Genomic DNA, 26208 nt, shown 5'->3' on the forward strand with positions numbered 1-26208 from the left:
TGGCTATTCAGATATAATAAAAACAAAATGTAAACATTATTATATATTTTTTAATTGGAGATTAAAAATCATATTATACTAAATGTAATAACATTTATATAATTAATATAATAAATACTTTAATTACACCTAAGCCTAGACATTCCTTCTCTCCCTTATCGCTGATGAAAACATCCCAAATAAAAGACACACCTATAGGAAGAGACCAGGGTTCCTTCTACATTTTTTCCCATGGTCTTAAAAATACATAACACAAAAGCCGCCAAGAAAACTCTGGCTTTTGCTTTTTTTTCCCCCCTTTATATATATTATTATTATTATTTTTATTTTTTTGCCCAAGAGTTTTATTACATTAAGGCAAAGACTGTTTTTGAAGTGGATACTGTACTTGTAATAAATGAATATACAAAATAAAATGAAATATTATAGCCCTGCTAGAAAAGAGAGAGAGAAAGCGAACAAAGCTGCCAAGTCTAAAATGTGTGGAAAGCCTTTCATGTTACAAATAATGCTAACCAGTACATTTACATTTTATAAAGCTCCTCATTTATTTATTTTGCCATCACATTATTCCAGTCTTTTTATTTTTAATCCTTATAACAACAAGGGTTACAAGAACTAATAAATGAAAGATTTGATTTCCTCACTCCATGCCAAACACCACACTTTGTCCTCCAAAATCCAAGGGTCAATGGGAATCACAAACGGTTTGATCAGAGCAGCTAGGAGGAGGGTATTTAAGTTGAAGGGAACGACAGGGTGGGAGAATGTTTATGCTTGAGGCGTTTCCTATTGATCTTATATATCGCTGCGGCCTCTGAAAGGCAGTCAGGGTGGGTAACCATAATAGATAAGCTGGAAAATATCATAACATTTATCACATTCAAGTTACTAAATTATCTGCAGGGCGAAATGATCAGCAACAGGATTTAATGGAATCAGAGTAACGCCGAGGAATGGGTCTTGCAAACATTCATTACAGATTAATATAAACACAGATGCCTTCTTTCAAACCTGGGTGTTTATATAATTTTTACATAACGGCTCATAGAATTAAAACTACCTTTGTGCAAGTTAGACTGCAGCCACATGAAAGAAAGCTAGGGGAAAGAAATTACCTTCATTTTAATGTCAGATAATACATTACCTCACCTATTTATTTTGCATTTTTCTGTTTTCTGTTTGTTTGCCTCATAGGCCAGACTTTTCTAAAATACCTTTACTTCTCTGAATGCAGAAAACCCAAATTAAGCAAAGAGTCGGGCACTGTCAGTGAAATCGGATGCTGACAGCATATAAACAGTTATCTCATAGGAGAAGAGCGACAGCATTTTCTCAAAATAGCTACACCAGGATGTGGATGAGTAACTGCAGAAGATTATCACTATCAGAAGGAATCACTATCTCTTGGCGCTTTGTTTGGCTAGGATTATAATTACCCCACCTGAAAAGACTCCAGTTCAATCGCAGCCATAAGACTAATTTTCCAAAGTGTGGTCTTAATTAAATTTAATTACTTGTGAACTAAAGTGACTATACCCGTTACAAATGGAGGTATTTGAAAGAACACAAAGGTGAACTGTTTCGTTGTTCGACGTGGGAGGGGAACTTGATTGAAATGTTTTACAGGGATCTCCAGCAGCCGCGGTTTGCTACAGTCATTGACAGAGTGGAAGGAACAAAACCCAGGTATCAAGAGATTCATTTATAAACCTCTTCATAAAAACACCAATCCTCCACCCCCCCACTGAAAAAAAGCAAAAGCTCTATTACAAAGTCATCTTTCACTCAGCAGTTGCAGCTTTTTTTTTCAAAAACCATTTGGACCGTATGTCAACTATAGCCAGCATGCAGTCACCCTGCTGTCCAGAAGCTAATACCACAGAATCCTCAGACCGAAGCCAACCCACTCACTTCCAGGCTGAGAAGACTGGCATTGCTTACAGAGGCTGGGCATGCGTCTAGGGTACAGCCCATTAACAATGCCAGGCTCTATAAAGTTAAGCGCACGGAATCCAGAATGTCAGCTCAAGTCTAACTTCAATGTTGTTTGAGAAACCTTGTGTCAGTCTCAAGCATCAAAGCATAATGTTTACAGTGGAAAAATCCAAACCATTTCAAACGCAAAATGTGTGAAATACATTTAAGCCTTTCCTAAAATGACATTTTGTTATTCTCAGACACTGTAGGGGGGTTGGACATGGTGTCTGGGGCTCTCAGATGGGGTTTAGGAAACACAGAGGCACAGATATGGGGCAAAAGTGGTGTATTTTTTATCTTACAGTGTGTGGGTACTCAAACAATCGAAATCAAATGCAATCGAAAGTTTGTAAACAAACTCCGGTACCGTATTCCGAATGCTGTCACTGTCTCTCGCACTTTCTTTCACTCAGTCTGGCTCTCCTCCTGCTTCCAGTTTTATTGAGGGGAGAGCCAGTCACAGAGGGAAAAGTGGTCACGTGTTCCCCCCAGGAGGTTTATTAAGGGGCAAGGTGGGGGAGAATGCGTAACCTGCCATATATACTTTTTTAAATGCAACTTGACAAGCATTGTATATGTTTTGACTTTTGTGAACACAGAGATTACTGGAAAGGTGTTCTACCTGGTTGTAATTATATAACTGAAACCCGCATGTTCTGTGGTTCCTGACTAACCTGTGCCCCATTTTTCATTTATGAAGATACAAAAAACAGGCTGTTTAAAAAACTATTAAAGTATACCCCTTGTTATGTAATAACAATGCCATGGGAAGATATGGAATCATTCCTGTCATGCAAATGCATTTTCTGTGTTTTATTAGTTTGTTGTGTGAAATCCATTCAATTGAAGAGATACTGGACAGTTTAATGAAGATGATGAGGTTCTAACCCCCCTAAAATACACAGTGGCGAAGAAGACTGGTTATTTGGCTTAGTATAGTGTGTGAAAATAACAAGGAATAGTCATAAGGTCATATCACTATTGCCTTGTGACATACGAGGAAATACAAAAGTGGATAAATTGTAAAACTAGGGTGAAACAGCTAACGTCATCATTCTCAGGGAGAGCAAATGCTGTCCTAGTTATCTAGTTAATTCAGTCACAGGGCTCTGTCTTGGAATTCCTTGAGAATCACCTACATTCAGTTTTGGATGTTTTTCTTTTCCATTAACTGCAACTTATACGGTCCTTTTTGCTCAATCTTGAGTCTGTTTATTTGTTAAAATACATACCAGGAAGTAAAATTCCTAACAATGGCCAAGGCCGTAAATCTGCTTTTCTGGGTTTTTTGTCTGATTCTGGCCTGAACTACATTCTCTTCCTGGGAACAGCGGAAAATATAACATTCCAGTGGGTATGCTGCTGCCATTCCATACATTCATGCCCTGTGCTGAACTGAATCCACCGCAACTTGCTTCAGTGGGTATACAAAACGGCAGGAATTTGTCATTCTGTTTATTACAATCAAAACACATATTTGCTTATGAAGTGCAATTTTAGCGTTAGACCAAAAAAAAAACTTGTAATGCGAGATGAATGGAAAGCAAATGAATAAATTATTGAAAGCTGGGGTTTGGAGTGGATCCCCCCAATGTCAAGAGCTCAAATGTACATTAAATTGCACAGGGATAATAAGCTAAATATTTTCCAAGCACTTTCTCTGGATATTGTTGCAGACTTCTGTAGATTTATTGTGTTGTTTTTCTTTTCATAAAGGTTGTTCAACACACGGTAAAATACATTTAGGTCCAGATTTTTCTATCCAGGCCAGACAGAAAGGAAGGAAAATGTATTCTTTGATTATATAATTTGTATGTTAAATAACGAAGTATGTTAAAATAACAATAACAACTAGTTTAAATTAATATGTCCCGCCAGCTTTCTCTGGATTGTGTACCCTATCCTGTGGTTGACTTCAAGACAGGCGTTGACAGCAGTGGGGAAACAGACTATTACTTGGCAAACTGATTACAAATAAGAAAGAACGACAGAAAGAAAATGAAAAATATAGTACTGTAAGTCTCTAAATTTTATAGTATTCATTTTAATTCTGCAACCCTATAACTGCACTACAGAGAACTTTTAAAATGCATTGGTACATTTCTGAATTGGAAATGATATTATAGGCGGTTATGTGGCTATTAAAGCGTAGGTCAGATTTTCCTTGTTTAAGCATCCAAATTACTCTTACTTTATCGCCCAAACATGTGCTTTGAAGGTCTGACAATGTCCAAGTTTATCATTATGAAAAGTGATCTGTATCATGCAATTTATAATGGAGGACATCTAACTTTTAACAGTTAACATTTTAATGATGTTAAATCTTTAACATTGATTCAACTTCAAAAAGTACTAGTGAGATATGTGATGCTTCTTATTTAAACTTAAGGGCACGCTTTGTATTTTCTTCTAGAGCATTGGCAACCACAGCACTAATCCTGTGTCAAGTCTCTGTTTGTGGAATATTTCATGAGACAGCTTTTTAAATATTGAGACTTTTCTTGCTGCCCACCATAGTATCAGGAACCGTCTGAGGAATATTTGTCTAATTCCGTCCACAAAATTATACGGCTGGCGAAAGATTCTTTAAAGAAAAGAGAAACATGAAGAGGAAAGAAGCAGCCGTGCCGAGAAGCCAATGCATGAGTAACATCTTCCCTGTTAAAAAATAATGGGACGTCGACACATGAGTTCAGGAATGGAACAAATCTGAAATGAATATAGGTGCGCAGTTTTAAAATTAAACGACAACAAAAATTGAATAAAAATGCATAATAAACCCAAAGACGGCATCGCTGCGACAACACCTGCACTGCATCTTCCTTTTATGCTTCACAACCCTGTATAATGGATTAAAAGACATACCTAGAATAGTTTCCCAGACAGCGAGTGTTTGGTGGCTTCCTGCAACCTGCTGGAGTATCTGAAACGTTCTTCACAGCTCATTAAGAACCTCACACAATCCCATTTCAAGAGTGAGACACAGGCCTGTCTATTTTTAAACTCCACACACAGAAGTGTAGCGCTGGTTTGGACCACTGTCATCCCTGTCCATGCTTTCAGACTTCAGCCAAAACTAAAAACTGACCTGCCGCTCAGATCGGCTTCCTTTTCGGTTTTTGAGAAGGTTTCAGTTGTCTATGCAAGGGAATTGGTTACTCTTGAAACATCAGTTTAACATTGATGTCTGCCAACAAAATAGGATAGTTAACATTTATTGTGTCTGTCACACAAACTAAAATTAAACTGCAACCACAATAATCACAAGGTACTAACCCAAGATAACAAGAGTTACATGTTTTGTCTTAAGTAATCAGATGCATCCTATTTTTTTTTCTTTAGAATCAAAAATACTTTTATTATGCAGTACAATAAGCTTTTCCTTGTTTTTATTTTGTGCATGAAAGTGGCAGACAACTCTAACAGCTATTAACTGTGCGTGAGGACTCTGATAAATCGTCCATTTGTGTAGGAGTGCAAGGCTTTCTGTGAAAATAATTAGAAGCAATCCATATTGAACATTGGCCTGACTTCTGTAGGTAATAGAATAGCACTCCTAAAAGAGACTTCTGGACTCGAAACTTGCAGAACAGTCCCGGGAAAATCATTTGGCCATTTACATAGAAATCTGCCATTTCCTCTTCCTGCAATTATTTCACTAAACATTCTTTTTTTCCACTTTCACTGAGAATGTAGACGTTAATACATTATGATGGTAAGACACTTTACTACTTACAGGACAGAAAATCATTTACATGCAAGAGTCAGTATATCTTAATGATGAGTATAAGGCAACTCATTTATTGAGGGCAGCTTTAACCGAGTTTCCATTTCCCTACACAATATTGTCTGTACTCAGAGATCCCAGTGAAACGATACATTCAATGCTGACACACCAGCTATGCCAGGTGCAGCTTGGCTACATTACTTGTGGAAAGTTTATTAATACGCAACATAATTCAATTAAATTTGCTCTGACTAAAAACAAACCTATAATGGATGTGCACGGCATGAGAAACCACCCCTGTAAATAATTTGCCTTGTCTCCATTATACACAAAAATATATTGAAGTATAAGAAAACTAAAATTAAATAAAGTAGGATTTTATACAACTAGAATAGTTTTCAATGTTAAGTAAGTCTCCCTGGAATCTGAAACATATTAAACATGCTCAATCAATATTTATCCTTTGTCTGTGCCCACAACAAACTGACTGCATAGCTAAGTGTAATGAGGCTCCGTGTTTATAAGAATCTGTTACAATGACGGACTCCCAGGGACTTCCCAATACTGCATTCCCCCCGGCCTGGGGAACAGTGTAGTGTAGTGGGTTCCTCTGTCATTTGGGCTGTGATGCGTGGCAGTGACTGTGTTTTAAATCCAGGGTCAGACCACATACACTGCATTGGTTTGTATTTAATTTTGGCTATGAAACCATAGTTTATCTACTGCGACACTGCCAACTGTACTGGTGTATCAAGTTAATGTTTTCGGAAAGTCAAACTTGCCGCTGTCACAAAGTATATTTATTGGAGTTGTTCTAAAATACGGATCCAATTAAATGTTTTTTTGTTTTTTTTTCAGCATGCATTATGGTCTACCTGTTAAAGTAGACTAGGAACAAAGCATATTAAGTATACTCAACATGCACCCAAACTGACCACAACAGTAAAGTGTTCCTACTGTATTAGGCTCACAACATTTTGAAACAAGCTCACATATCAAACCTGAGAACCAAAGAATGTGTCTACAACCTTAATACAAAGTTATTAAAAATGGAGAAGCCTCATAATATATTCAATTTATATAATTTATGTGTGTTTTAATCTTTATGAAAACTTGCAGAAATTGTAAACTGGGGTAAAGTGTTAATATTATTATTATTATTATTATTATTATAAAGCTCACTTCCACATCCAAGGTGCAAAAAAGTATTGTCTTTACTGATTAAATTTATAAGGATATACAAGAACTATTGACATATCTAATTAAATGTTATTTATTTGTTTCATTCCCAAGGAATATTTGTCAAAATATATAAACAGATATTGTAGGTATGTGGAGTACAGCAAATCCACCCCATCTAACTGTACAGGGTATTGCATACTGTCCAGAAAAATGTAAGGATCTTAACTATAGAGAGCAATATTATGATGAAGCTGGGAGACATCCTGAATACATTAATCAAAACTGTGTCAGGAATGTGGTTTGTATTGCAATATACTGAACAAGAATATAGATGCTACTGAAGAGTAGCTAACATACTTGTACTGAAATCAAAATCTGTTTTCTTACCTTAAATTCCTCAACAATTATAGTCAAAGCTTCATGTCCAGCCTTCCTCATTTCTTCAAGTCCTGTCTTGTGCTTTTCCTAAAAAAATAAAGTTTATTATTACTATTATAATAATGATGATTTTAGTGCACAGCTGTGAAGCATCTAGGTCTTCTTGTTGGTCATGAAGTACACACAAAGTACATTTAGGCTCAATAGGGAGCTAGGCTTTTGTTTAGTTTCTTCATCACTGTCACTGTAATTAAAATAGAACACAAAGTGTCTCAGATTTAAACAAATCCTACATAAATTGAACAACGCAACCAGAAGTGCATATAACTGGATGGATCACATACAAGTTTTTAGAGAAGTATTGGAAAGATGAAGAGAATATGAGCTTCTCTGTGCCTGGGTTTTCTTGACTATGAGAAAGCGTTTGATTCCATATACAACCTCAGTAATCAGGGCTCTAAGAAATCAAAACATTGAGGAAACATGTCACTTTTAATAAATACATCTACAACAATGCCACATCAACAATCCAACTCCACCAAGACACTGACAAGATCAAGATTTGTAAAGGAGAACATCAAGAGGACACAATCTCTCCACAAATTTCCAAGGCGACTCTTAAAGAAGAGATCAAGACTTTGGACTGTGAAGAAAAGGAGTCACGTTAAACAGAGCGCCGATGACATCATATTTGCAAAAACATTTGAAGACTTCCAGTTTCAAATTCAAGAATGCAAGCAAGAAAAGTGGACTTAAAATGCACTTGAGAAAAACAATGTCATGTTTAACAGCTTCATTCAATCCATGAAAATGTAAGTAGATCAACAGATACTTAAAAAGTTATGTCTACCTTGGACAACCAAGAGTGAAAATAAGATGCAGTTCATTTGGAAGAAATATCACTCTTTTGAAAGGAAATCTACCCAAATGTATACTACCAGTGCTAACTTACGGCTCTCAAACATAATCACTAAATGCAAAACTGTAACAGAAACTGTGGACGACACACCAAAGCATGGAAAGATGTAGGCCTACGCTTGGAATATCAAGAGGAAAAAATTAATTAATGGATCTGAAAAAAAAAAAAAATTATGTGACATCACTGCAAGAGTGAAAAAGTTAAAATGTGTGTGTGTACAGTATATATAAAAACTACATCTATCATACTAAAATGAGCAATTTACATGTTCTTAACTTGGAAAGAGAAAAACTGAGAATATAATAACACCCAATACAAGCAACACCTGACATAGTAAAAATGTATATATGAAGTTGTTTGTCAAAGTGGAGATTTAAATTAGTTTTATCAGAAGTAGTACATGTTGATATAATATATGAAGTGCTAGAAAATAGTATATTTGACATACAAAAGAAAATAGAGTAAAAGGACTAAGCAACTCTGAAAATTTAGTTTATTTTAACAGTCATCAAGGGGCTCCTACCTGATGAAATGTGACAGACAGGCAGTTTGAAAACTACATCCCCTGACAGACAATAATATTGTGTTTAGATGGGAGATGGAAGTTTAACCAGGTGATTATTTTCCAAATCTGTTTTAGAATGATGATGGACACTGTTTTACAAAACGTGATGTTTTGTTTACTTATGATTTGGTTACAAAAATACATAGCATAATAAAGAAAATTAATTTTAATTCAGTCAGTTTCCAAGTGGAATTCAGCCCCTCTGATCAAGTTTCCATGCTCTGCAAACAAGCACGGCTGTTTCAATAGGCATAAACTATAAACTGACATGCTTTCAACAAGCTTCAGCTTTTAGTTTGCAACATGACTGTTGTTAGTTAAAAAAAAAATCGGGGCTCGATTAAATTTCACCAAAACAACGTTGCATTTAAAACATTTCAAACTATTTAAAGACTGCCTTGAGAGAGAATTTCCCTTGCAGTTATAATCTGCAAGTTGTAACTGTTTCACATTACATTCACTATTAAGCATCATAACACAGCCTCAATATACCTTTTATATTCATTTAAAACATATGGGTCACGGCTCATTTGTAATATTGTCCACATGATGAAACTGTGCAATTAGTTAACGAGCGGACTGGGCTCTGGGAAGCTGGACGGATGGCAATGCTCTATCGATGAAGACAGCTTCCATTAATTGCTGCAGTGTTTTCATAGATCCCTGGGAGGAATGAGCGCATCAGCACCAAGAGCTGTTCAAAACACACCCTGCACAGTGGTCCTCTTACCATCGTGTTTCTTGCTGCTGACTTATATAAAGCGTGCAGTCTTCTTAATGGGGGCACACAAGGGATTAAAGCTAAAATAGGTAGAATTTATGTGTGAGTGGAAGTGTGCTAAATCTGAACCCAGATAAGTTACAATAACATTACCTCATAGCATTCCAGTTCGGTAACGATAAGTCACTTTGGCAGATCGGTGCTGTCAAATTATTTATTATGCAGAAACACCTTTTTTTCAGATACGTGAAATTCCTGGTTTTACTTCAGACAATGTGCCCTGTTAGAACAGGATTGAAAGTAAAATATAATTAACATTTATACCTTCTAAAATACCGCTTTGCTGGAAACAAAAACATTAATGCAGGCCATGGTATCAAGGCACTCCACGACCAATCACTGCTGCTTAGAACGAATGTAATGCTGAAACGTTCAGCATGAGCACATTTGCATTTCTCCAGCTTCCTTCTGTAAATAGTACGCATGATTTCTAGCCAAGACTGTGTGTGTTTCCAGTATGGAAGGAGAATAACAAAAATGTCCAGTCACAGGAAAACACCTGAAACTGCTATTTATTTTAAATTCTTATTCCCTATCTTATAAAAATGTAAATGCCTCGAATTCAAGGGCTCAAACAAAACGGTCACTATTTAGCGTACCTTTATGCAAACCATGTGGCTTGAATTAGAAGTACATTCTTTCAAGGAGTCCAAACTTGTCATCGAATTCAATGCACATTTTGGCTGTTACTAAAATTAAATCACACAACTCCCAAGGAGCAATAGAGCAACTGAGTCCGGAGACCTACAGGTAGGCAGGAAGCGTTAATAGGAGTTGGGCAATACTTCATCTCAACACGCCATCAGCCTTTGCAGTGGAGGATGAACACAGCAGAGGAGCAGAAAGTGTGCTGAAACCCAGCTATTTTAATAGAAGACTACTGGGCTGCCAAGAATTTGCTTTTGTGTCTCTCCACGCTAATGACTGAAATTACAACGTCTGCATAGTTGAAAGAGTTCCCATTTCACCTGGAAGGCGAGGACAAAAATTGTACCACCATAAAATCCTTCATCTCATTCCATTCTATTTTCAAACTATTCACATTTACTATATATATCTTTGTTTCTATTTTAGTTCATAGAAAGGTTTTACTGTTTGAAGTGTTTCGATTATAATGAACTTCCAACATTCCAAGAAAAATAAGAACGGCTATAAACACGGATGACACCTTGGAGGTTGAAAGAGTCTCCAAGCCCAATAGGAAAGTATCTTTTGCTGAAATGTAAGTTAAATAGATGTGGGAAGTAGGATGTCATTGTCAGCAATGTGTTCATGGAAAAAACACAAGTTACCAGTCTCTAAAAATGTGTCCTTCTGCAAGCAGAGGTTAAGGCAAGCAATGGAAAGTCTATGGACAAATGGATAAAAGCTTGGAAAACCTTCACAAATGAGCAGGTCTGTCTGTCTTTGGTCTTGTTTTTGTTTCCCAGAGCTGTTGTCGCTGCGGACACCATTCCACACACTTTATAGCCCGGCAGTGGTGAAATGTTTATAAGCTGAACAGTCACGATTGTATTAGACATTGCCAACGACACCTGTGAAGTTGAATTACCATTATGAACCTCAGCCTGTAAATCTCATAAAATAATAATAATAAATACAAAAATAGCGGTGTCATATTGGCGATGGTGGTGATGGTGGGTTTTCAACCACCAAGCTGTTTGTACTGTTTTTCTAGATTAAATATACAGCATTTCATATAGCATTGTCAAGACTGTCCTTCTGTGGCCATATATGGATCATCAGATAGAGCAGCAGTAGTTTAAATTGGTTTTCTCGACTATGATTAATATGTCACGTGTCCTTTACATGCTCTTATTGGTTCACAGCTTCAGCCAGTCTCCTGCAGGAACATCTGAAGGAAGCGCTGGGCTACATTTCCTACAGATCCTTTTTATTATTATACTACATTGTAAATAAATTAGTGCTAAACATACAACAAGTACAAGCAGAATTAAAAAATGATGTTTTGAATCAGTTGTGGGGGGGATTTAACTGGCCAGGGCAGCGTTAACAACATGAAGAACAAACACTTCAACCTTGTCAGTCACTCAAAGTTACTAAATGTGTAAATTAACCATGTTCAAGAATCATAGAATCAAAAAAGTACAAGTTATATGCATGTAGACGCATTAACCAGGTAAAAACATGGGCCCCTAATAAATTCAGACCAAAAAAAAAACAGAACTGGGCATGAATTGCAGATTTGAGATACTACTGAACAGTCTTAGAACAAGTATGTTCTAGTTTTCCCGTTTGGTTTTAATAACCAATTCAAAGAGAAGTCAAAGGAAAAATAGTTACAAAATATTCGAAGAACGAACATATTTCCTTTTTCTTTATATAGCTCTTATAATGTATTGTTTAAGCACTTCCATCACCAGTCATGCATAACATTTAAGCCACAGGTTACCATAAACCACAAGCCGAAACACAACTTAGCTGTTAGCTGGGCCACAAAAGCATTCACTTCACCTCTCTTTTGACCAACATGCTCTGTTCATGTTTAGAAAATGGCAACACGTCCAAAAAACACAGTCAGCTTTACCACTGAAATAAATTTAAATTTCCTCAGCCACTTTCTTCATTTACAAGTAAGCAAGGAATAAGCATTAAAAAGTAATTGTACTTTTAGTTGTACTGTCTCCCATTCCTAAGCTATGTGGCTATCTGTACAAATAAGGATTTCAAGAAAACAAATCACATTGTGTCTATTAATGTATAGTTTTTAATGAGGTTTATACTATCAGACTTTCTATTGGGTCCATTGGGATTTTTAAATTCCTGGTTTTATTACAGGAAAATAATTTACAAAACTAGCTGCATTATCTCAACTTTTCATACAACCTACAACTGTCAAACTCGATGGGTCTAGCAGTTCAGTTTAAGATGTAGTCTAGCACTTTCTAATACATTACTGTTTTAAAAATAAAGGACAGCATTGTGCTGCACCTAACAGGCTGGGCCGTTTTAAATCAAAACTGTGACCCACTTGCTAATAGCAAACTACAAACCTGTACATCATAGCGGCATTTATGATTGGTAGAAAGTGGCATCTTACTAAAAATGCAGCCGCAACTGAGAACAGTTCTGTAGTTTTCTATTAGCGGGTGGGTCAAAGTTTTGATTTAATCCAGCCCTAAATATAGATTACCAGAGTTTAATAAACATCTGCTAAATAACGTGGGTCTTTTAGAGATCGCGTTTATTGCTGTATGATGTTATCCAGTGTTATTATTACCAGAAAAGAACAACATTTTGTTAGCATTAAAATAGCAATCCGCTTAAACACTATTTCTTCGTGTACAACTGCTTCCATCATCCTGGGAGCTGGCAGTGGGGAAAGGCCCTGGTACAATATATATGTAATTTTTTCCCAACCCAGCTGGGAATACCCTTTGACCACATTCAGAAAAAAATGTGACGCAGAGGAACCACCATATCTGGAACAAACACAAAACCATTAAACTGTCTGAGGGGGTAAAGCACCATCTAGTTTGCAGTTCTGCCGTGGATAACGGGTCTGTGGTTTCAAGAGCAGGAAATAATAAAATTGTATGAAAGCAATGCAAAAATGTAATTCCATTGTATATGGACACACACATACAGATTTGTTATTGAAAAGTGGTACCTTTGTTAGGTGAATCTGTGAATATTACCAACAAATTCTGTAAAGATTTTGCTACATATAAGATGGTGTTTTCACTTAGAAGATTCATGCAGAATAAAATAAGCAAAAATCAAGATTATGTTCTGATTCTATTAAAATACATATGTAATACATCCATTTCACACATTTGTATTAATTGCTTTATTATTTTTTAAATTAATTTGCCACAAAATTTCTCAGTTCTAAGTAAAAGTTAACCACATGGACATCTGTTGGTAATGGGCCTGAATTGCAGCTTAAGCAGATCCATTAGGCTCACACATTTGAATGAGGCATTTATACTTATATACATACATAGGCTTATACTTCTTTGATTAAATTCTTCTTAAGACATGTTGAATATGTATTGCTAATGTTTGTGTTTACGTCTTTACATAAACCTTTAACCTACTGAGCATTAGGTATGGGAATCAAAATGAAGCATTTTCATTTTCCTTATGTTAACTTAATGCTAAGAATTAAGCACTCTTTTTATTTGAGAAGTATTCCTTGAAATAACAAGCATAAATCAAATAACCATAATGAATCAAAGTTATATTATTCTTTAACGCTGTATGCTATTGTTAAAATAATCCATCTCCTTCAATTTACCACCTTCTTCTCGTTGGTAAAACCGCGCAGTTGGAGCAACGCTAGCATGCTTCAGATTCCTTCAGTTTGGCCACTCTTTGTTATGGTATACCAATGCTTTGATTACACATTTATAAATACATAAGTATACAGCAAATGATTTATAATGGATTAAATCAAAAAGGTAAAAACAAACATGACTCTTTCTATTGCCGATGATCTAACATTGAACATCTTTTTGATCTCCTCTGTCCAAGAATGCTAGCGACAGAGCCACAAAACCACATCCTCTTTAACATTCCTGGTGAATAAGTAACACTAGCACTTTTGTTGGACTTATTTATTTCTTTGTAGGTGTGTCATCCTTTCATGTGTCTTTTTCCTGACATTTTCAGTTCCAAAATATTATCTGTTCAACAAAGAGAGACATCCCTAACCGGCTAAACACCACCGTGTTCGGGAAACACATCGCACAGCTGTTTCACATTTTAGGAAAATTCACCAAAGGAAAATCTCTGACTGTGGGACCACCTGCATCTGCACAAGGCTGTGACTTCTAAGTGGAAATGCTTTTATTTATCTGTTTTATCTCATTTATTTCTGATTGGCCAAGCAACCTTTAAAAGTTGCATTTTTTTTTTTTTTTAATGTTTTTAACATTTGAAAAATGTCCTTATGTAAAAGCTGCCTGAAGTTTCTAGCTCTCAATAAGAGTTTCTCTCTCTCGGTCTTACCTACCTATCTTGTTTTAGTAACACTTTTCTTTCAGTCTGTGTGTCTGTCTTTAAGTGTGCATCCAGCTGCCAGCATTTTTGGTCTGATGAGTGTTTGTGTGTGAAGTGCATAGATGTGTGTGTGTGTGTGGCCACTAATGTCCTCTGCCAACTGCAAGCAGAAAACTAATCTTGGCCCCAACAGCGCAGTGTTCAGTGTAGCTGTAAAAAAACAGTTGGAGGCAAAAGCAACACCGGGACTGATGAGGACCTAGCCAGCACAGACAGAATCCAGAACTTTCCATGGTATGACTCTTGATGCCAGCAGGCCTTGGCAACCTTCTGCAACTTAACTGCACACCTGGCCCACCAAGGGTGCAGCAGTGACGCCCTTGTCACTACATGATGAACAGGCCTTTAAAATTAAGTGTGTGTATTTAAGCCCAGGAACAAGTAAGGAAGAAGAGAAGTCACAGAAAGCAGTAAAGGAAATAATGAGTCCTTTTAAAATGTATGGAGTTTTTTTTTTTTAAGATACACAGATCTGATAGTAGTGTTCACAACACTACAGGTTTTGTGCAGTAAGCAGCATTGTACTTCATTTGCAATGACACTTATGTTACATTTGAATTTAGCTAATATATGTTGACAGCTTGACACTTCACATTAAATATAAAATGGCATAAGTAGCCTTATATTTTTAAGCTAAGAGTATGTGTAAAATGAAGACAAACACGGCCATGCCACCTAAAAATGGACTAAAGAGACAATATCAGTATGTTGTATTAACAGATTTGTTTGTGTAGTTATGTTCTATTTGCTCTTCCTATGTTTCACCATTAGAGGGCAGTGTGTTGAGGTAACAAATTAAATTTTCATAGTACACATTACATAAATCTTTGGAAAGTTTTGATCCGTCTGGGTGTGGAAAAATAAATCAAAAGTCATTTTCTCAAGGGTCATTTCTGAACCAGCTTAATCAGAATTGGGGAATACTAAATAATTAACACTAGCATTGAGCTGCAACAGTCCAGCTGTGAAGCAACTTTTTCAGTTGCGGGAACAAGACATTGTACTTTGGCATCCCACTAAGACATGGACACAAAGCAACAGACTCATAATAAGGAAACATGATGTATATATATATATATATATATATATATATATATTTATACACATATATCCATCTATCTCTCTATGTACAGTATCTATAAATTCACAAATGAGGCATCAGCAGACAGAAATGTATGTACACCACATTATTGTTGTTAACACAGCTTAGAGGATGTAGCAGAAATAGTCAAACCTCTTTAGTATGGTATGAATAAACTGAGATGGTTTAAAAAACTAAACTAAACTAATAAAAAAAAAAAAAAACATAATTCGATTGATTGTTACCCTCCTAAAGGCTATTTTGTTACACATTCCTTCTACCTCTTATAAAAATGTTCTGAGTGTATGCGAAAACAGTTGGGAAGTTAAACATTACGATACAAGATTACACCCACACCTCGTTTGAAATCTTGTTTCCTCTCTTATTGAATGGTACCTGATGTACTGTAATTATGTGGAGCCATCACTGAGAAAACGGGCAGAGCGCCAAAACAGTGTTACACATCCATGGCCTATATGTTGCTTAGACTACTTTACGTTAGACAGCTGTGCTTCATTACTCACATCCTGATGAGTTTTTAAACTTGGAAGTTATTAGCCTGATAGAATCACTTTCAATATGACATCACTAGAAGCTGCTGGAGAAACGTCTTTTCTCCAAACCATGATGCAATGGAAACCCCTTTAGCTGGCATTTCTCTAGTTGGCGCACGTGTCGTCAGACAGACAGCAGCTTTCAGCACGTATCCCCATGTAAATTGACATAAGTTGATTCATGATTGTTTTCTTTAAACACACATGCATTCTGTGTTTAATGGACAATACGTGCAATTTTGACGCAAGTTGGTCTTCGATTTAATAACATTTTGAATTTTGTAGTTAAATTTAAGAAAATATGAAAATAATGCAAAAGATCAGGCAATGCCTCTTATACAATATCTGCAGGTTTCTAACATTAAGCAATACATACAGATACAATACCAGTGATGAAAATAATCATACCACAGTACTTCATGACATGCATGTTAAGGCTTCTGTTAATTGGCTTAACATTAAAACATTCTTTAGGTAATGTCCTCAGATAGTAGACTCTTGTTTGCCATTCAATCTAAGTCCCAGATTAATGGCAAATGCAGCTGTAATACACCTTCTAATGTCTGCTAGTTTTAAGGGTACAGGAAATGACAGTTTTTGGATGTGGATTAGTCTGGTGTGTAATTGTGACTGATTCTGTGTCAACGTGATTCAATATTGTTAGAGAGGAAGAATTCTGAAGGTGTTTCTCACATGATGTGTTTCTCTTGGGGCGTATTATACATGTTCAAGGTGGAGAAAAGGAATCAGGAAGAAAGGCCCAAACAGAGACAGGGTGACTATCTAAAGCTGGAACATTTACTGTTTTGTGAAGCAATTCAGTCCTCAGCAAATGATTATCAGCAGTGTATGAAGAACGCACATGCCAAAGGGTTAACTGACTAAAATATTTAGAGGGTTGCTCTTGCTATAGCAGTTCAAATACATTTCCTTTTAAAATCAAACATAGAGGGAACCAATAGTAAATTTAGTTTGACCTCTTTGCACTTTGCAGCACAGGATTACGGGCAACAAGCCCAAACCAGACAGACTGAGATTACTAGTTCTGAGTAGGATTCAGGCAATAAAACACTACGCCAGGGAGTCAGACTCTACAGTCACCCCTTGTTTCCACCCTGAAGACGGCCAAGAGGCTCCATAAGCAGCACACACTGAGGTTTTACAGAAAGAGTGCTATTTTTTACAGCTGTCATATTTCCTTTTGTTCTTTTCTGTAAGAGGACAAACAAGGGTGCTCCCCAATCCTGTCTGGTACTCAGGCACTGCCCTCCCTTTATTTTACCACAAGATGGGTTACACAGGAAGCTGATGAATAATGTCGCCCCCAGTAACTGGCTTTTATGTTCCTTTCATGACCTCATGCTGTAGGTAGACCACACAGGGCTTTTAAACCTATATAGTTGTGATTTCCTCCTGTAAACACCTCATTAAGTGATTGTGTGATACTCGGCTGCCAAGCTGTGACTGAGCCCTGTGGTACGGTTCACAGGGTGCCCTGGCTGAACAAAATGAGAAAAACATCAATTTCTAACAATACCATTATTAGGTGGATGGACATACATATGTTTTCATTAGGATAAAAAAAAATTGGCAACTCAAAATCAAATTTGTGTAGCAAAACCTAGGATTTATACAGGTAATTCTAAATGTATTTTTAACATTTCAATCTTCTGAAGTGGCAAATGTTTTTAATTAACTAATTTGTACAGTACAAATGTAAGAAGCATTGAAGTAAAAAATACATCACGATCTCTCAAAACAGCTAATTTTGAATTTCATAGACATAAATGGGGGAAAAAACATGATAATTACAAAACAATTAAAACTAAAAACACAAATAAATTTTCTATCTAAAGGCAAAGTTTTTCTGAAATACAAACCTGTAACAACATATTAACTATAAAAATCATAATTATCATCAGAAACATTATTATTAATAATAATAATCCTATGCCTACCCCTCCCTTTAGCACACACCTAGGACTCAACTGTATTATGTCTGCACTTGTTAGCTAATTATACTAGAATGTGTGCTTATTCTATTTTGTACTGATTGTATTACTGCACTTCTGTAATGTTTTAAAATGTTTTAAAATACATACATACGGTGCCTATATGAAGTATTCATCCCCTGTGGATGGACATTATGTTGTGTTACAACCTGAAATTTTGATACATAACAACAGTTTATTTATTGTGAAACCTGAAATGTCTTGGTTAGAGAAGCACTCTACCCTGAGTCAATATTTGGTAGGACCACCTTTGGCATCAATTACAGCTGTAAGTCTTTTGACAAGTCTGTATTGTGCAATATTCACCCATTCTTCTTAGCAAAATTGTTCTAGTTCTGTCAAGTTGGATGGGGATCACACATGGACATCAATCTTAAAATTTTGCCTGGGATTATCAATCTAAACCATGAACCCCAACACCAAAAGTTCAAACTAGCCCCATCAAATTCTACACACAATCTACACTCACCTAAAGGATTATTAGGAACACCTGTTCAATTTCTCATTAATGCAATTATCTAACCAACCAATCACATGGCAGTTGCTTCAATGCATTTAGGGGTGTGGTCCTGGTCAAGACAATCTCCTGAACTCCAACCTGAATGTCTGAATGGGAAAGAAAGGTGATTTAAGCAATTTTGAGCGTGGCATGGTTGTTGGTGCCAGACGGGCCGGTCTGAGTATTTCACAATCTGCTCAGTTACTGGGATTTTCACGCACAACCATTTCTAGGGTTTACAAAGAATGGTGTGAAAAGGGAAAAACATCCAGTATGCGGCAGTCCTGTGGGCGAAAATGCCTTGTTGATGCTAGAGGTCAGAGGAGAATGGGCCGACTGATTCAAGCTGATAGAAGAGCAACTTTGACTGAAATAACCACTCGTTACAACCGAGGTATGCAGCAAAGCATTTGTGAAGCCACAACACGTACAACCTTGAGGCGGATGGGCTACAACAGCAGAAGACCCCACCGGGTACCACTCATCTCCACTACAAATAGGAAAAAGAGGCTACAATTTGCACAAGCTCACCAAAATTGGACAGTTGAAGACTGGAAAAATGTTGCCTGGTCTGATGAGTCTCGATTTCTGTTGAGACATTCAGATGGTAGAGTCAGAATTTGGCGTAAACAGAATGAGAACATGGATCCATCATGCCTTGTTACCACTGTGCAGGCTGGTGGTGGTGGTGTAATGGTGTGGGGGATGTTTTCTTGGCACACTTTAGGCCCCTTAGTGCCAATTGGGCATCGTTTAAATGCCACGGCCTACCTGAGCATTGTTTCTGACCATGTCCATCCCTTTATGACCACCATGTACCCATCCTCTGATGGCTACTTCCAGCAGGATAATGCACCATGTCACAAAGGTCGAATCATTTCAAATTGGTTTCTTGAACATGACAATGAGTTCACTGTACTAAACTGGCCCCCACAGTCACCAGATCTCAACCCAATAGAGCATCTTTGGGATGTGGTGGAATGGGAGCTTTGTGCCCTGGATGTGCATCCCACAAATCTCCATCAACTGCAAGATGCTATCCTATCAATATGGGCCAACATTTCTAAAGAATGCTTTCAGCACCTTGTTGAATCAATGCCACGTAGAATTAAGGCAGTTCTGAAGGCGAAAGGGGGTCAAACACAGTATTAGTATGGTGTTCCTAATAATCCTTTAGGTGAGTGTAGTTCGCAAGCATGCTTAACATAAATGAAGGACGAAGTTCACTGGAGGACTCTGACTCTAGCCTAGACCGAAATTAATCTTAGCTTGGTCAACATTTCTGATTTCCGATTTTCCATTTTTGTAGTCATTTTGTTGAATTGATAAAAACATATTCTATCTTCAGTTCATGCAGGGATAACAATTAATTAGCATAAGGTCTACATAATATTCAGATGCTCCATTCTGAATTATGATATGATTTTTTAAAAATATTTTATAATGCAATGGAATGACATTTGTTCAGAAGGTTTTGCATAAGAAAGTAACAGTAATTGGTAGTGTGTTTCTTTTCTATGGATATAAAATCAGGATTGTTAGATTTGCAATGTATTAATTTAATCCCACTTGAGGATGATTGATTTGGGTTTAGAACTGTATATGAGTATCAAAAAGAAGAAATGTTAATTTTACATCACCAATAATCTACGTGCTTGACCAGCTCCAGGGAACCCCGATTTTTAGGCCCACACAAATTGGGCTTAGTGTGCTGTTTGAGCTAAGGAAACATTTAATTACACATTCACATTATTCAAGTTTACAAGCCCATTCCTCATCTAAAGCAACACACAACTGTTTATACACTATATTTATACACAATATTGAACATCATTACAGTTAGATTCAGAAAATAATTTTCAGTTCAATCTCAGGGCTAAGTAGCAACACTGGTTAATGTGACTAAAATGTTAGCTTGTGAACTGGAAAACTGGTGTTACTAGTTGCTGCTTCTGGTATTATATTAAAATAATACTGTTATAAATTAGTCACTATGAAAGTAATTCAATTTTATTTCCAAATTTAAAATATGGCTACTGTACAGTATGGCTACTATAACTGCTGATACATTTCACAGATATTTTGTTACAGCTCAAATGTTGGTTGTCTTTATTTATTTTGTTAGTAATGAAAGCACACAAGAACTTAAATAACTTTGCATGATTTATAATTAGAACCAAATAAGAAATGCCCAAAACATGATGTAGCAAAGGTAGGAAAAAAAGTTATTGACTCACTGCTTGGTGAAATTCCTCCCACGTGGTGGAGGTTCTTACCGCTCAGTGGGAGATTATAAACTGAACACAAGGGGTATGACACATGCTGTTTACACTGGACGAGTGGGCGATTCCTGTATGCCAGCTTGGACTACACAATCTCTGGAACTGTCCAGAGTGTAGCAACAGAGAGCAGTGACTTCAGTTTTAGACCAAAGCTTTGTGTGCCAAACTTGACCCACCGCAGACAACAGATGAAAAAACCCAACAACTGCTGCCACCCATACATTTTCAACAGGTTCTCAATTGTGGTTAAAATTGATTATTAATATTTTTAGCACCAGTAGATACAATAAATATGAATTAAAATAAATTGTAGTATTTAATTAAAATAAATGCTAATACTTCTTAATATATTTAATAGGTTTAATTTGACCATGTAAATAAAGAAGAGTTTTAGCTTTGGGGTGTAATGTGAAAGACACAGTGGGAAAATACCATAATGTTTTGACCTTGAATGATTATTTGACAGACTATATTATCAGTCCTATAGTGCATTGCATTAAATAAACAATATTTTCTTTATTGTAAAGATTGAATAATAATACAACTTATAAATTTTACTTTTAGTACATTTTACTCGAAGAAAAAACATCAAATATCTCCAATCAAAGTTGGAGAAAACTGCAAATCCCAGACAAATGTCATCTGAACAAATATTGAAAGAACACATTGTAATCACTAGTCATGGTTTGACAATTGATTTCAGTGGATGAAATGTAAAATGGACCTATATGGATGAAGATGGTAAAGCATATTCTGTGGTCAGGTAAAAGTGGAGACCTGAGAAAGGGTGCCACATGATCTCGATACAGAAAAGAGCTCTGTGGGCATCAGAATGCTCTTCATGATAAAGAAGATGCATATCTGTTTGTAGCTGCTGCAGCTGCCACAGTAATACAGCACTCATCCCACTCACTACAATCATTTTTTGGTATATACATTATTGGCGTTTTAAACTGAATTTGGGGAGGATGACAACCCCAATCTTGCACCTAACTAACAGTAACAAACTCACTTTCTCAGCATGTGTTGCTTTGCATCCCTCCTGCACCCCAAACACTGCCTTCGCCACAGCTCTTTGGCTCTTAACACCTAGTATCCTAATGGCCAGGTCATCATTCCCTTATTCCCTTATCCTTAGTCTTAAGCAAATTAAACTGTTGGGGTTGTCTGAACTCCTGAAGAAGGAGAGTTTGGATGTAATAATTATATTAATGAAGCGATTAACTGGCTGATATATATATAATGATTTATGCTGAATTTGGTGCTCTGTAATGCTGTTCTCTTTACCATGTTGTCAAGTAGCTGGTAGGAAGTATCGTGATAGATTTGTTGATCAAAACAGACAACGTGTTGATGGATAACTCAGAGGCAAGTGTGAGAATAATGTGGAGAAAACATTATCAGTTCTCCTGATGTGACCCTGCCCTGTGCACAGCCAAGCCAAGTCAATTTTAGTTCAATCGAAGATTTGTGATTTCTAAATTCTGGCCGAGAAGAGAGCTGGGGTGAAGTGAGGTGGCATTAGTTGGAGAATCTCCACACAGCACTGTAGAGATCTCGGTGTGAAATTGGGCCTGTGGGTCTGTGACGTATGGCAACTGCAGAGGCTGTGTCAGTCCTCTGCCTCCCACTGGTCAGAGGGCTGTATTGGACTGTAATGTGACTGTAATTCTCCTTGCCTATTTCAGATTGGTGTGTAACGGGGGGGAATTATCTGGCAATTCGGATTGTTCTGCAATGCACAACCATAAACACTCTGCAGTGTTTAATTACCAGAGCCGCGCTGCAGGTGCAGGTATCAAACCCTTCATTCATTGAACTCTTGTTCCAGAAATCACTCCCACAACAGAGAAAGCAGAAGTAGATTTAGTTAATTATGATTCAGAATCAAAAGGAACTGATAACTTGTAACTAACTGTACAATTCCTGTGTTAATAAACAGTGCCTTCAGAATCAAAGAGAACCATCGCCAGCAGAGATTCAGATTTACCTATTAGTTAAAACAGAGGCTAAACTGCTACATCGCCTTTGATATAATCAAGCATGAAAATATTGTTATAGCTATCTAAACCTGAAGCATCCCACCAAAAAGTGTTACTTTTTACATTTACTGTCCCTATGAAAGGATCACAGAAATATCTGTCAGTCTGTTATGCTTCACTGCTTTGGCAGCAACAAGTGTACAATCCAATTACATTTGTAGTACAAAGAGTTTTTCAGGTATTATATGTATTTATTTAGACACCAAAGGACAGGTCTAAAACAAGCTGACAAATGCTGATAAAAGAAATTCCCATATTTGCACTTTCGGTTGAGTTAAGTTGTCTTGCTGATAGATCACACTGCATACAGAATTATGGTCACATGTATGTTTCAACCACATTTTACTAGGCACATGTACCTAACAATTATGTATTTTATTCTATGTATAGGAAAATGAGTGACAGCAGAAAATTCAGGCCTATTTTTGAATTATCTTAATAATAGATCAAAATATTGAGGTTTGGGGGCAACCTAATAACACCTACTAACCTGCCCTAAAGTCTAAGACACAGTCATGAATTTTTATCTTAACAATAAATCTCACCATCACTACCGTAAGACACTAAACACCACACTTTTCAGCAGATCAACTCTGAAAGAATGACTATGAAGTTCATAGTGAGGCCATTCACATTAAATGCATGATGAGGCTGGTCATATCCTCAGGTATTTGTCCTAAACACTGATTCCAACCCAACATCAAATCTAGGTGGGGTTATGCACAGAAAGGGGTTATTCATTGCACATATGAAAAGGTTAAAAATGACACAGTCTGTGGAACATGAGAAACCTTGCAGAATTGTAACTATTGTGTTCTCTATTAGTGCATTTGATTCCCTCTGAGAGATGTGCCAAATAGTGGGGTTTCAACTGCAGACTAAACTGAAAGGTACATATACAATATGAACATACAGGGAAGCTTTGAAGGGTAACTTTATGGTATAATTGAATTAAAGCCCCCAATGGAAGGCAAAGCTATATGCAAGAGGTCTCCTCACCTGGAGCTCCGCATAGCGGCTTCTGTGAGATTCTGCTTCGGTTTCCTTCTCTTTCAGATACTGTTCTTCTATCCTGGCTTGCTTTTCCATCAGCTCCTCAAGATCCTTCAAGTGTCAAAAAGATTAGGGTTGCATTATTATTACCAGAGTTAGGTGGCGTTTTACAAATTGTCCAGAGAATAGGGAACGTCCTGCACAGTAGCCAGTATAAAAACAAAATCACTGGACAGAATCAATTATAAACCAGCTCACTCTGGGCCCAATGAAACCTTTCCATTATTTACAAGATTGTGTTTTGAAAAATCACTATTGGTGGTTAATCATAACATTGAAAATCAGCAACATATTTCTACAACTATTTCATGAATTCAGAATAAAGTTTGGAACTGACAAAAACAACAACATTGCATTAGAACATGCACTTAAAACTCCACTTAATTGGGTTGAGAGAAACACAATAGAAATGTATTCAATAAACTTATGTTCACAGGGTACAGCAGCTCAATATTCCTTGAGTGTCTTCGTTTCCACAGGAGCACCAACTAACCTTCTTGATCTGAGCCCTTTCCTCCTCAGTGGCCGTCAGCTTCACCTGTAAACCGGACAGCGTTTTCTGCAGCTGAGCCTGAGTTTCCTGTGCTGCTGATGAAAGGCTCACCTCCTGAGAAGCAACAGGGGCTTCTGCAGCTGCAGCCAAGGGTGCATCCCCACAGCCAACTGGGAGACCCTAAGCACAGGTAGTGGGTATTATATTCATGATGTTGGCATCATTATTAGATTTAGCATGTGCCGGTTTATTGCACTAGTACAACATCGACGGTCCTGGTGCTGGTGGTCTTGAAGGAAAACGGTTTAACATTGTACATTAAAGGTTACAAGTGACTGTTTATTTTCAGCATTAATTAGTTTTGAAAAGTAAGAGTAACTTGAAAAGAGGCCCGGGGGCCAAGCTCACTTCTCTGCAACACTCATTGGCAAGCGAGACCACAATCGGAGTCTCTGCAGACACGATTTTAAAGAGAACACAGAGGGAATCGAGACCACAGCTGAGTTGGGTTGGCCAGGTTGGAAGAAAATGTTGAATATCTGGAAGTACCTGGATAGTTAGTATTCATGTGCTAAGTTCAGCAATAGTGTGTTTGTGCTGCTTGGTGCTAACTGTATTTTTCCAACTTTACCATGTACATTGAACTGTGATTCTGTTATTTAGGCACGGCAAAAATAAATCCAAGATGACAAAGAATGATGGTTTAAATGCAAGAGAGGTAATTAATTATTCTGAATTATTCCAATACATTTTGTGTGTGTGTTTGTGGCAAACAGGCCACAGGAGAATGACGCATCTGAACTGAAGAGAAAGGAGGCCCATTTCAGATGCTGTAATTTGCTAAAGAAGGTTTTGGAACAACCTTAAATGCTACCTTTTGTTCTGACTATACACACACAAACAGGACCCATACAGGTCTATGCTGGAACTTTTTTGTCCTGCTCCTCTTACTTGCCACAACATTGAACATCATAAGATTAATATTTAAAGGGTCCATAAAATAAATCAGTTTGAAATACGATTCTAAAAGGCTTTTGAAGAATTGTGTGGTTGATGGCCGAAAAAGGTCACGCTAGATCCAGAGATACATGCATTCCAGTGAAGAAACATGACTAGTAAAAATGGTAAGCTATGAGAAGGAAAAACAAATTTATGACTAATGGGCTCATTTTATGTAAGGAAAGAGAAAGTAGTACAGATTACAGAGCCCACCTGCTGTTGTATCTGAAAGCTGCTGACTGGAACAGAGGGCAGGGTATCTGGCTGATGGAGCGGCTGGGACAGCAGGTTCACAGATGGAGGAGCCGCCTGGTCCAGAGGCACATCAGGGGGGGCACTATGTGACAGCTTCATCCCAGGAACTGCACAATCAAGAAAGACAGCAGGAAATTCAGAGAGAATAGGGAAGGTATAATACCAGATCGAGATGATGTGATTGAACTGGTGGTGAAAAAGGAGTTTCAAATCAAACTGCTTGCTCAGATCTAAGATCTAAATTACAATACAATTTTCTTTCCTTCGTAATCTGAAAGTTAATCAAGATAAGAAATACCTTTGCTAAATGTGTTTTTATTTAGTTAGCGAGTTTAGAAAGTCTCTAGCTGTACTTCCTGAATTTCGTCACTACATATAATT

General features: G+C 37.0%; 1 protein-coding gene across 2 annotated transcripts in view; it reads right to left on the reverse strand.

The window, feature by feature from the left end:
- Nucleotides 1–26208, reverse strand: part of LOC136771665 (coiled-coil domain-containing protein 91) — a 99284-nt gene that overhangs the window by 39650 nt on the left and 33426 nt on the right. For both annotated transcript variants that reach the window (XM_066724107.1, XM_066724106.1), the window contains 4 exons: nt 25786–25934; nt 24574–24753; nt 24027–24131; nt 7277–7354 (listed from right to left, as the gene is read on the reverse strand). In XM_066724107.1, the coding sequence (XP_066580204.1) occupies nt 7277–7354; nt 24027–24131; nt 24574–24753; nt 25786–25934 (512 nt within the window). The remainder of the gene's footprint in view (nt 1–7276; nt 7355–24026; nt 24132–24573; nt 24754–25785; nt 25935–26208) is intronic.

Source organism: Amia ocellicauda, chromosome 15 (genome assembly GCF_036373705.1).
Source record: "Amia ocellicauda isolate fAmiCal2 chromosome 15, fAmiCal2.hap1, whole genome shotgun sequence".
In the NCBI taxonomy this organism is placed as follows: domain Eukaryota; kingdom Metazoa; phylum Chordata; class Actinopteri; order Amiiformes; family Amiidae; genus Amia; species Amia ocellicauda.